At 37.3% G+C, this 12,134-nt stretch overlaps 1 protein-coding gene across 1 annotated transcript in view; it reads right to left on the bottom strand.

Annotated features, from left to right (window-relative positions):
- sorcs3b (sortilin related VPS10 domain containing receptor 3b) overlaps positions 1-12,134 on the bottom strand; it is a gene marked incomplete at its 5' end in the record, with an annotated part of 59,290 nt that overhangs the window by 19,689 nt on the left and 27,467 nt on the right. Inside the window, 8 exons of the mRNA XM_081347820.1 lie at positions 1,160-1,251; positions 1,405-1,481; positions 2,809-2,911; positions 4,019-4,165; positions 4,878-5,057; positions 5,141-5,230; positions 8,088-8,206; positions 10,857-10,921. Coding sequence (XP_081203946.1) covers positions 1,160-1,251; positions 1,405-1,481; positions 2,809-2,911; positions 4,019-4,165; positions 4,878-5,057; positions 5,141-5,230; positions 8,088-8,206; positions 10,857-10,921 — 873 coding nt within the window. The remainder of the gene's footprint in view (positions 1-1,159; positions 1,252-1,404; positions 1,482-2,808; positions 2,912-4,018; positions 4,166-4,877; positions 5,058-5,140; positions 5,231-8,087; positions 8,207-10,856; positions 10,922-12,134) is intronic.

Genomic DNA, 12,134 nt, shown 5'->3' with positions numbered 1-12,134 from the left:
CATCTATTGTTTATACACTCCATCATTCAAAATTTTGGAGTCAGACTTATTTTAATGAAAATAATACTTTTATTCAGCAAGGACACATCAAATTGATCAAAAGTGACAGTAAATACATTTATATGTGAAGATTTCCATTTCAAATAAATTCTGTTCTTTTTAACTTTATATTCATCAAAGAATTCTGGAAATTTGTATCACAGTTTCCACAAAAATATTAAGCTACACAAATGTTTTCAACATTGAGCACCAAATCAGCATATTAGAATGATTTAAGGATTAGAAGGATTCAAAAGAAAATTGGCAGCTTTGCCATCACATGAATTAATGATATAATAGTAAATATATTTAAAATAGAAAAGTTATTTAAAAATCAAATAAGACTGCTGTTTTTACTGTATTTTGGATCAAATAAATGCAGCCCGGGTGAGCATAAGAGACTTCTTTCAGAACTGTTGAACGATGTGCATATCTTCACTTCACAATGCTTTTAAAAGCTAACTGTTTTCTGTATTTTATTGTTCAACAGAGGTAACAGTTTCTACATTATGGCATCTTGTAATGTAGAAAGGAAAGATTTTCTGGTGTGGTGTTTCTGTTGCTGTAGATATGGGTCAAAGTCACCCAAGTTGATGGCTGAACACCCGCACACACATCAGACTACTGTTCTAACATCAGCATCCCACAGGAGGATACAAATTATCTTCCGCAGCCTAATTGATCCTGACAACGTTTCAGAGCTTAGTACATCAAAGCCACGCGTGTGTGACGTGGCAGGAATAACATGTGAACGGAAGCCCACCGAATCCCACCTCTACTTCAAACCATAACCCTCCACAACATGAGCATAAAAGCCTTGGCAAACACAACCACCTGCACTACAAAGCCTTGACAGGCACTTTACGCTGAAAGGATTCCAAATGTTTGATATGATAAGACCTATTGCCTGCTGTTTATATCCAGTCCCCGTATAAAAGCTGACGTTTAAGCATGAGGGAACTTCAAAAACTTAGTCTGAATAAAAAATATCCCAAAAGATAGAGATGAACTGCAATGAACTCAAAAATGCATAATCTCTCTAGTGTTCTGTATAACATACATATAATTTGTGAAGGCAGAGCTTTTATTAATCTGTGTGTTTGTATGCATTTTATCTTACCATAAATGGCGTGTAGGTACAGCAGATTGTGTAACGGCTAATAAAGCCCCTCCGTGGTCCAAAAACCAGACACTGTGCTCCTCTTCAAAGATCTAAAGACAGTGTTTACAGAGTCAAAAACCTGCAAGGTAATTCAGCTTCCTGTCTCTTTGTGTTTTAGTTAATTTGACTGGTGATCAGAGACCAGATGCTTTTATCTTAAGACTACAATACAGTCAACAACTCTGAGCAGGTGAGCGGTTTACCTGTCTCCATGTGTTGCCGGCATCAGAGGAGATGAACATTCCTGTATTAGAGAAGGAAAGCTCGGGCCCAATGTTTCCTGAGAGGAAAAATACTGCTGTAACTCTGACAGATGTATTATTATTAACCATACATATGCTGGAGGAGGAGATTTTATTCTTTTTCACATAATAGAATATAATAGGATTCCAACAGGTAAAAAAAAAAAATCCTGCAACTGAAAAAGAGGTCTGTGATATTCTGCGCATTTGGGTAATTATGCAAACACAAGCAAAGAACATAAACAAAGCTCTATACTGCACTACAAAGGCAAAACTGTTGAATTTTAATTCATACATTTTCTCACATTTAATCAGAAACTGAGCACAGATGATCCAAATCTGTCAGTCACAAGACAGTTTGTTGTCTAAGACAGAGGTTTTTTAATTCCTTGACGCCAAATACCCCCCCATATGACGTTGCCCACATTATATTCTGTGACACTGTAAAGACAAAAAATCAATTGTTTCCAAAATTAAATAATTTGCTTCTATATTGTCACTCATGCAAATGTATGTATTTTTGTTTACAGCATTTCTGAGATAAACACATTTTTTGTGATGCATTATATATTTCATTAGTTTCTTAAGTACCTCAACACATTTTTAAATCTCTTTTTCGTCAAATATTTTGAGCCCCCTTTGCCGTCCCCATGGGGGTCCTTGGACACCAGCTTGAAAACCCCATGGCCAACGAGATCTGATTTAAGTCATTTAGGTTAGCTCAATTATGTAGTTACATTTTACCTTTTCACAGCAGTATAATATTCAATAAATAATCTATGATGTCCTGGAGAATTCCTCATGCACATTGTCTGGTGGGGTTAATGCCAGTTGGGTATGAGTGCCCTGACAGACCACAATCATCATGACGCCTGATGAAAAACATTTGGTAAAGCTGCTGGCATTGACAAAAAAAAAAAAAATCCCATATTTATAAACTCTGAGCATGGGAAAGTGATTGCGGAACAGCTGTCGGACATGACAGGCAATTATGAATGTGGAAGACACCGGTCATATTTTCTGCGTGATCTGCATGGCTAACTTTTTGAGCGTGCATCTATCTATACTCATGCAGGAAGCTATTTAGGCCTGAGTTTTGAAGATAACTTTATAATGAATCTGACAAGCAAAAGAACAGCGTGAAATGAGTTTTTGTTCCAATCATGCCAAACTCTGCAGCTGCAAAACAGAAAGATGTAACAACTTGAAATCTATGATGTGGCCACTTAAACTACATCTGCATTTAAAAGCACGCACATTTATATGCCTTCTTCACTCGAATTTATCAGAAACACTTGGGGGACCGTACTCAAGATGCCACAATCATAAAAAACAATAGAGGAAGTGGCACAGTTACACACACACCTGTGGCCACTATAATCCCTGGAGCGGAGTGTTTGGTGGAGATAGTGTCAGGTGTGTAGGGGTTTTCAGACATCTGCAGGTGAAGGTGCAGTGAGCACGACGGCTGAAAATTAGAACATTACACAGTATTAAATTATATTTCAATACATTAACATTTATCTACATAATCTCCCCTGCATCAACCGACTGTAGCATCAGCTTTCAAAAGCCGTGCAAATTAATCAGTTTCGGATCTCCGCGGCTTCTGTCCATATTTTTAGTATCCCTTACAATTAGTGTGACCCAGTTCTTGCGGAAACTAACAAAATCAAATATTTGATATTAGAGCTTCAAAAAATCATAATGTAATTACGCCAATTAGAATTCAGCATCAATACAGTGTCAAAAATGCAGTAAAACAAATGCAATCAATCCCCTAGTGATTCAAAACTATTTGCATATGCAAGTAAGCAGCAAACTATTGTTCTCACAAGTTGGCTGTGTGTACAAGCTTCTGAATTCTTGTTCTGAATTCTTCTTGGTTGTTTAAAGTTGGTAATAAGTCCCAAAATACCCAAAGTACAAGGACTGGAAAAAAAATGTTTCATCTTGTGTTTCTAAAGAATGACAACACATGTGCAAACACAGAACCCACTGTCTTTTGGTGCAGCAGAAAAAAAGAGTAATTAAGATTTTCTGAGATCTGCTGATAAGTCAACTCCAGTTGTTCAATGTATGTCTTAATTGAAATCACCAATCTTCCAGAACAGTGTAAAACATCAGTGAAAGTCATTACAAAGATACAGAGAAGGTAGTGTGTCTTAATCAAACCATCAGAAAGCACTGAATTCAGAGCTATCGTTTGGTAACTGGTGGCCACCCTCATCTCACTGTGAGACTAAAAGAGTTCCTCTTTACAGGGCTCCAGTGTAAAAATGCATCAAACGTGAAACGTGCATCAACACTGTAATGTCTTGTTTTCGCCTGACCACAGTCATGTAGGTGTGTCTGAGTATAATGCAATGTATATAGTGGGTGTATCTTCTTTTAATAAAAGTGGGAGTGGCTGTGGCTGCAGTGGTTGTGACACTGTACCAGGATCAACATTATTAATGGCTGTTTTATGTTAAATAGTATTTCACCTACTTTTATTTTGGTGATTTATGTCCTTTTTTTGGCAACGTCTACATGGAAACGTATACCTGCATAAATTTAGTCCAGCACTTCTCACCAAGTTGCAGTTGATGTCATGTCCTGTAGTGTCTTTAGCCGGAGGCTGTAGTAATCTCCATGTCTGGCCTTTGCTGTAGGTAATATATGTTTTCATCTGCATGTCTTCTTTTTTATTGGCTATGATCAGCCCACTAACACCTGCCACCTGTAGGACAGGAAAAATAATCCGAACTACTTAGATTTCCATTTCCCGTGTTCAATATAATATGAATAAAATATAATAAAATAATAATAATAATAATAATAATAATTATTATTATTATTATTATTATTTACATTTACATATATTAGTTGGTGTTCTTTGGCTAGAAGCCAAAAGAGGAGAGCGAAAGGATATCAGGTTCTACATTATTGCAGATAACCCTCTTTTCTCTTTGCATTTTTGCTTACACTACAGTTTCTGGATGTTTTCAGTTGCTCTCATTATCAGATTTTCTTCTTTCTTTGTATTTATAGTGTTTAATGTCGTAACTTCAAACATTGTTGTTTTGTGCTGCATTACACAGTTCCCTGTTCTACTTTAGAAAAATTCCTGGAGAAAGCCATGGTAATTGCAAAAGTTTTTCTAATTGCTTACAATGGCCTGGTTTCATACACAGGGCATAGATTAACCCAGGATTAGGCCTTAGTTCAATTAGGACATTTACGTAGCTTTTATAAACATGCCATAGAACAAAACATTACTGGTGTGCGACAAAACAATGGCACTGATATATTTTAAAACAGTTCAAACATGCATTTTAATCTGGGACTAGGTTTAAACCTTGTCTGTGAAACTGGGGGAATATGTATTTGTGAACATTCAAGATGGTACATTTTTTAATTAGCGAGCACCATCAGGCTACATATTCACAGACCTTGTAGACATCCACAATTAGGTTTCCTGCGAGACCGCGGGAGGTACGGAGGTTTGGGAGCGAGCGGGTGAAGTAGACTCCAGGTGTGTCAGAGATGTACAGACTGTAGGTGTCATTTTCGTTCCATTCCTGAACTGCTGCCAACACTTGCCCCTCATCTGTACTGACAATATGCATGTCCTGCATGGAGAACAGCTGTTAGAGCCACATACATTTCATCTGACAACTTTTTGTGACAGCTAGTGCTGTGTCATATATCTTACTTTGGGTAGACAGTATTTAGGAAGCTGTATGGTCCTAAAGGGCCCTCGCTGATAGGACACAAAGTATGTAGTTCTTCCTGCTGTGGTTAGCTGATACACACAAACAAGTCACAGACAGCATTTACAAGGACTTACAACAGAGATCAGCATTTTACACCAGTCAGAACTCATGCTTGCTTGTCTATCATAGAAGTGACTTTCCATTGCTCATGATCCTGTCAGTGCCATTTGCTGTGAGTAACATGTTGTCACAGAAACAGCGGTTTTCTGCTTATAAATGCTAGAGGGTGAAACTCTTGCAATTGAAAAAATGAAAACAAACGTATTGTAAAGTATAAGTAAAATAATTAAAATATATATAATAATATATATTTTTATTTTACAGTGCAGTTTACAAAATTACAATAGTAATATATTTTTGTTTTAGAAATATAATAATTGTATTATTATTATTATTATGCCCTTAAATTCCCCTTAATTTTGTAGGAATGTTTTCCAGTAGTATCGAAAATGTAACATCGATATTCTTCAAGCTGTTGTATCACAGTTAGAAATACCAGTATTGTGACAACACTATCTCACGCAATCCTTTTTACTTTTTGAAATGTTTTAGTTTTATTGTGCTTTTAAGCATTTCTTTGTCACAGGTTATTTCAGGTTTCAAAACAAAGATTATTGGAGTACATCTTTTATCTTCAAAATGTCATATAATTCAAAGTGTTACTTGTCATTTCATTGTAACTAGCAATTTCTGAGTGAAAATTGTTTTTCCCTGCGTATCCTTGTGGGGTTCTTTAACATCCACACTTATAATAAAGCTACAGCATTGTTGATTTTTTGACAATGCATAATTGCATATTTGAAGGATTAAATACATAGCTTTCTTTTAAGGCAAACGTACAACGTCAATTGTAGTCAAATTGTTGGACAAAGTTGAGACAATCGCATTATCTAGGTCTTTTAGTCTTCAAAACATTTTTAAAAAGCAATTTGGTAACAAAATCAAGCACCGCGTTAGTTCAAGCAGGCTATATAGTCAAGCTCGGCTATCAGCTGTCACTAGCCGACTGAAAAAAAAACAAAATACGCCCATATCAGCTGATTCAAATTCTAGGCACTCTACTGGCAACGCTCAAACAAGGCGCCTTACTTAAAGGGTTAGTTCACCCAAAAATGAAAATTATGTCATTAATGACTCACCCTCATGTCGTTCCAAGCCCGTAAGACCTCCGTTCATCTTCGGAACACAGTTTAAGATATTTTCGATTTAGTCCGAGAGCTTTCTGTTCCTCCATTGAAAGTCAATGGACGGCATACTGTCCATGTCCAGAAAGGCAGTACAGACCTCATCAAAGTAGTCCATGTGACATCAGTGGCTCAATCTTAAGTTTATCAAGCGATAAGAATACTTTTTGTGCGCAAAAAGTAAACAAAAATAACGACTTTATTCCACTATTCATTTCCCTTTCTCTGGGCCTCGAACTATTTCGCGTAGTGTTTCAGCGTAGCGCGTCTGTGTTGTACGTCACACGTAGGCTCACTATTGGCCGACACTGGTCATGTGTGATGCGTGTGACGTACAACACAGACGCGCTATGCAAAAACACTCACTCGAGGCCTAGAGAGAAGGAAATGAATAGTGGAATAAAGTCGTTATTTTTGTTTACTTTTTGCGCACAAAAAGTATTCTCGTCACTTGATAAACTTAAGATTGAGCCACTGATGTTACATGGACTACTTTGATGATGTCTGTGTATTGCCTTTTTGGACGTGAACAGTATGCCGTCCATTGGCTTTCAATGGAGGAACAGAAAGCTCTCGGACTAAATCTAAAATATCTTAAACTGTGTTCCGAAGATGAACGGAGGTCTTACGGGCTTGGAACGACATGAGGGTGAGTCATTAATGACATAATTTTCATTTTTGGGTGAACTAACCCTTTAAATGAAACTCAGTCTGCTTGCGTGGCTGCTTTCACTGCATGCTGCGTGCAACCCACATCCTCCCCAGCTCCTCCTTTAACTTGTGTTTAACTTAATCAATGTCATTCTGTTGCCATTGATGCATGCTCTGTTCTCAATGGGGATTTTTGCTGCACTCCCAAATTAAAATTTGTACCCAGTTACATTTTAAAACATAAAATGTGCCCAGAAGCTGCTGCTGTTCCCCATCTTAGCTTTCATGGGGCTCATGAAAAGGACGGGGAATTTAGAACAGAGCCATACCGCCAAATGTTTAAAAAAAAATAGCTAAACGTGCAATAAAAATGTAAAATGTATTTTTGCCTTGTGTATTTTCAGGACAAGTGGTCCTGACTGAACAATTGTTTTGGACAAACTTTTAAAGTGCATTTACTGAATGTTGGTGGACACAGACGCACATGTTTTATACACTCTTATCAAGTAGATAGTTCTTTTAGGTTGTAAACATTGCATTAGGGTCTAATGCTTCGATTGATCCAGTGTCAATAGAGCTTAGATGTTCAAAGAATGAGGCAGTGCGTGTGTGTGTGTGCGTGTCCACTTTTACAGGGTGAGGATGGTGCTACACTGTGTTTTTCCTGCGAGAGGTGTGGGGTGTCGGCCAGTCTCTTGTTCCTGTGCTTTTCGAATCAATATCCTCATTATTCTCTGTCAACTGAAATCCAACAGCTTCAAGCAACAAAAGTCAAAAGAAAGTCACTTGTATTGACAGAGGAGAGTCCAGGTTTGGGATTCTCACTCAAAAACCGGTCCTGTCCTCCCCTGGACCGATGTTAAAGATGGAGAGGCTGGTTTTAGTGGTTATAACTCACTTACACGTCACTGACAGAGATAAAAGGAGAGCTATAAAAAGAGTCACACAGAGATGACACACACACAGACACACACACACACTTTTGGTATCTTCCACACCAGTCTAAATCACATACACTTACGCACTTTATGAAACGCACACACTTCTGTACCTGTAAGAAGATGTATTGGTCCTGCACTACGAGGGAGTTGGTGTCAATTCGGCCACTGAATGGATACTGCCTACTCTCCTCTGAACACTTTTGTGCTCGGCAGGTAATATACTGCATTTCTGTGAGACACACACAGATTTATCAACACAGGATACGCTTGTGCACAAGAACGCCTTGATCTATACCAAATAAAAAACAGATGATCAATATCTCTCACTCTCGCTGGCACACACACACCCACACAACAAACACAATCTAGAACCTACACACAAACTTCCCACACATCTCTATGTCTAGCCAAATTAATCAGTGCTCTCCATTATCAGTCTCTCTACTAGCGATCCATCCTCACTCAGAAGGGAGAAAAAGAGGGGGTGGGAGTAAAACTACAGAGAAAAAAAGGAGAGAGCAAAGAGAGAAGGGAAAAAAGAGGCCCATACAGAAACAACAGATTAGGATTATTATCTCTTTTTCTGATTCAGGTATCACTGAACAAAAACCCTCAACATTGCGAGTTAATCACTTACAGGTCACACTTTATATTAGGTGTCTTTAACTTAAATACAGTGTACTTAGTGTTCATGTTGTATAGCAGTTTTGGTTTGGTTCTTATGAAAAGCTTTGCACAAATTATTTGGACTACTTTTAAGGTGCTTTTGGGGGCTTGACAGTGCCTGTTTACAGTCTGCTTTCACTGGTTAGACAAGATTTTGTGAGTGTATTCTGGAACATTTCTTATTTCATGTTTCATGGAAGAAAGAAAGTAAATAACTACAGAATTTGATTTTTTGTTGAACCATTCATTTAACTGTCAGTAGCATGATGTAAAAATGACAACATCTCAAATGTGTAAAGTTTAATTTAAACCAGGGGTGCAAAACTCACAGCCCATAACAGTTTAGCTTCAGCCCTAATTAAATTCACCTGATCAAGCTCAAGTCCTTCAGGTTTATTTGAAAAATGCAGGTATTTGTGCTTGAGCAGGGTTGGAACTAAACTCTGTGGGACTGTGGTCCTCCAGGAATTGAGCTTAGCACCCCAGATCTAAACCAACGAAGTCCCCGTTAATTGTGCTGTATTTCTCATCAATGCATTGCAACTTTTCTAGTTCAATAAATTAGAAAACTCCTTGGTTTGTAATAAAGATTGAGGTTACACAACTATAAATTATGTGAGCAACTAAAGATTCCATGTTTCACATGTAGAATTTAACTTCTTGGCAAAAATGCAAACAGTATTTCAGACAGTGTTCAGACACTTGAATTTGAATTTAAGTAGAAAATAGGATGCATAATTCCAATTCAAATTTAAATGCAAGGAAGCCATTTGAAAGTTTAAAAGCCTTGAAGTTTAAAAGTTTATAGGCATACAGACTTCATTATATCATCAGATGTCAATAAATTACAGTGGAAGACGACTTCAGTTCCTAGAATGCATTACAATTGCAATTCACTAAATTCCTTTTCCTGTCATTCCAATTCAGCTTCCTGTGGGGTGTGGTGTGGCCAAATGAATTAAATTTGCAACTTATGAATTGAAAAGCCAATAATTCCACATGACGGCCTATTGTCAAGGCATGAACAGATAAATTGGCCCATTAAATATTTCTGCAGAACAGAGCTTGATTACTACTGGGTTATTTCGTGTCAACTCAACCAGAGGTTTTTGTAAAAAAAAAAAAAAAAAAGGCAAATCTGAAGAAAGACTAGCATAAATAGTGATCAAATTTTTCACCTCAAATTTAAAGCCAAATTACAGAGGCGAGTAAATGACTTCAGAAAGATAGCAGCATTGTTAGATTGGTAGGTCAATTAGTAAATTCTGTTCTTCGTTGCATTATATGCCAATGGAGAATGTTCAAAAATGTATGTGTCTGTAACTGAAGAAGAAATAAAAATATCTCAATATCATTTTAGATTCTGGTCAACTTTTCTGGAGGTACCCAGAGTTAATAGACCTAAGTTTCATGTCTCTTATGGCAGTGTGGTTGCTTTCCCCAGGTCTATTAGCTCTTGGTAGCTCCAGAATCAGATAAAATAAACAAAAACCCTTCTTCCAAATTTCCCTTAAGCTGAATAAACTATTGAGAGAAAATTAATGTGCCTCATCTTGACCATTTCAGTGAATTTTTGGCTCTGAAATAGTTAAAATTGTCATGTTATTTGATAGAAGGAAAAAATATACATTTCTAGGTTAACATTAATTTGTTCCTTAAGAAAAATGAACTATATTTGGTTTTCAATCACTGAAAATGATTAATTGCAGGAGAAGTTTCCAAAATTTGGCTGATTTGACACGGAATGACCCTGTCTGAAAACTAAAGAAGTTTTTGGCACCTTCTCCATTTGCCTGTGCTTCAAATTTAGTTTGGTATAACCACGGCATCACTCATAACACATTTAAATGTATTGTTGTTGTTAAACTGTCCGTAGCTTAGGGCCTGTTGTGTTGTGTCAGGCTCATATCAATATAGCTTAATGCACAACACTGTCCCAAAAGGATAAAACATAAGCACAAGAGTCTGCCAGAACGAAGCCAGAACCATTTACTATTGAATTTACTGTTGTCCACAATTCATCTGTTCATTTTTCACTGCGACACAGCAAAAAAAAAAAAAAAAAAAAAAAGCATAGGAGGCTGGGGAGAAAGTAAGAAAGACAGGGAGAGAGAGCAAGGAAGGGAGGAAGAGAGAAACTGAAAAAGCAGGAGAAAGGAAGAAAATATTCTGAGGGGCAAAATAGGGAAACGAAAGAAAAGAAAGAGACTAACGTCCACTGTCAGTTCGAGCCTCGATGTGCACCAGGTCTGCCTCTTTATCCAGACCACTCAGAGCCCTGAAAATGAAAAAAGAAACAGACAGAAAACAAAAAAGAACAGAGGAGAGGAAAACAATCAGGAAGGGCTCCAGTGGAGAGGAGATGAAGAAGGAAGGAAAGAGAAGGAGGTGCCAGCAGGGGACGGACGGATGAGTACGGTAATAGCATGAGAGTGATGGAGTGATGGAAGAGGAGAGGGGAAGGATGGAGGGGTAGTGATGGACAGCATAATTCCACTGCTCCAGTAGGAGACAGTCTGTCTCCAGTGAATCCTTATTGTTGCTCAGATAGCAATTAATCACACACACACACACACACACACACACACACACACACACACACACACACACACACACACACACACACACACACACACACACACACACACACACACACACTTTCATTTCTTACCTCTTTTCACCTGTAACGCACACACACATTCACTATCATATCCTCTCTCTGAGGTTTTTAATCATCTTAACGTCTTGTCTTTTGTTATCCATATTTTCTTCCAAGTCAGTTTGAACACAGTCACAATCTGATATTAAATCATTCTTACAATCCAAAATTAAACCTTTCAGTAAAAATCTGATATACCACCTTTACAGAGCCCTCGTTTGATATTAACCCCATTTACATTCTCAATCTCAGATTAATATTAATCTCAGTCTGAATTTGAACATCTCTCTCATTGCATGTCTCAAATTAAACCCCTTCTTCTAAACTTCTCCATCAGTTCCAAAAAGGTTGTTTTCTTGAGATCACAATGTATTTTTCTCATGATCTCAACATAAACTCGTGGTGATCTTGACCTGAATGACTTGTTCAGCTGCAAACTGCAGAAGTCTCTGTCCCTTAAGTTGGCAGACAATGAAATTAAAGGTAAAATTGTAGCCTCAATCTCAAGAGTCAGACAGTGATTTGGAAATGGTCCATCACTGACAGACATTGAGCTATATCAGATATATATATATATGGAATGCCTTCTTGATCAAAGTAAGACCAATTCACTCATCTACGATGCAGAATTATATGAACACTACTGTTCAAAAGATTGGGATCAGTTTTTTAAAAGAAATTCATATTTTAATTCAGCAAGAATGCATTAAATTGATCAAAAGTGACAGTAAAGACAATTAGAATGAAAATATTTCTATTTGAACTATCTGTTCTTTTGAATTTATCAAATAATCTATGCATTACACTAATATGATTTCTTGCATATTAATAT

The sequence above is a fragment of the Scardinius erythrophthalmus genome (genome assembly GCF_964197995.2).
Source record: "Scardinius erythrophthalmus genome assembly, chromosome: 19".
Classification (NCBI taxonomy): Eukaryota; Metazoa; Chordata; class Actinopteri; order Cypriniformes; family Leuciscidae; genus Scardinius; species Scardinius erythrophthalmus.
The sequence above is the reverse complement of the archived record's forward strand: the minus strand, read 5'-3'. Positions and strand labels throughout refer to the sequence as shown.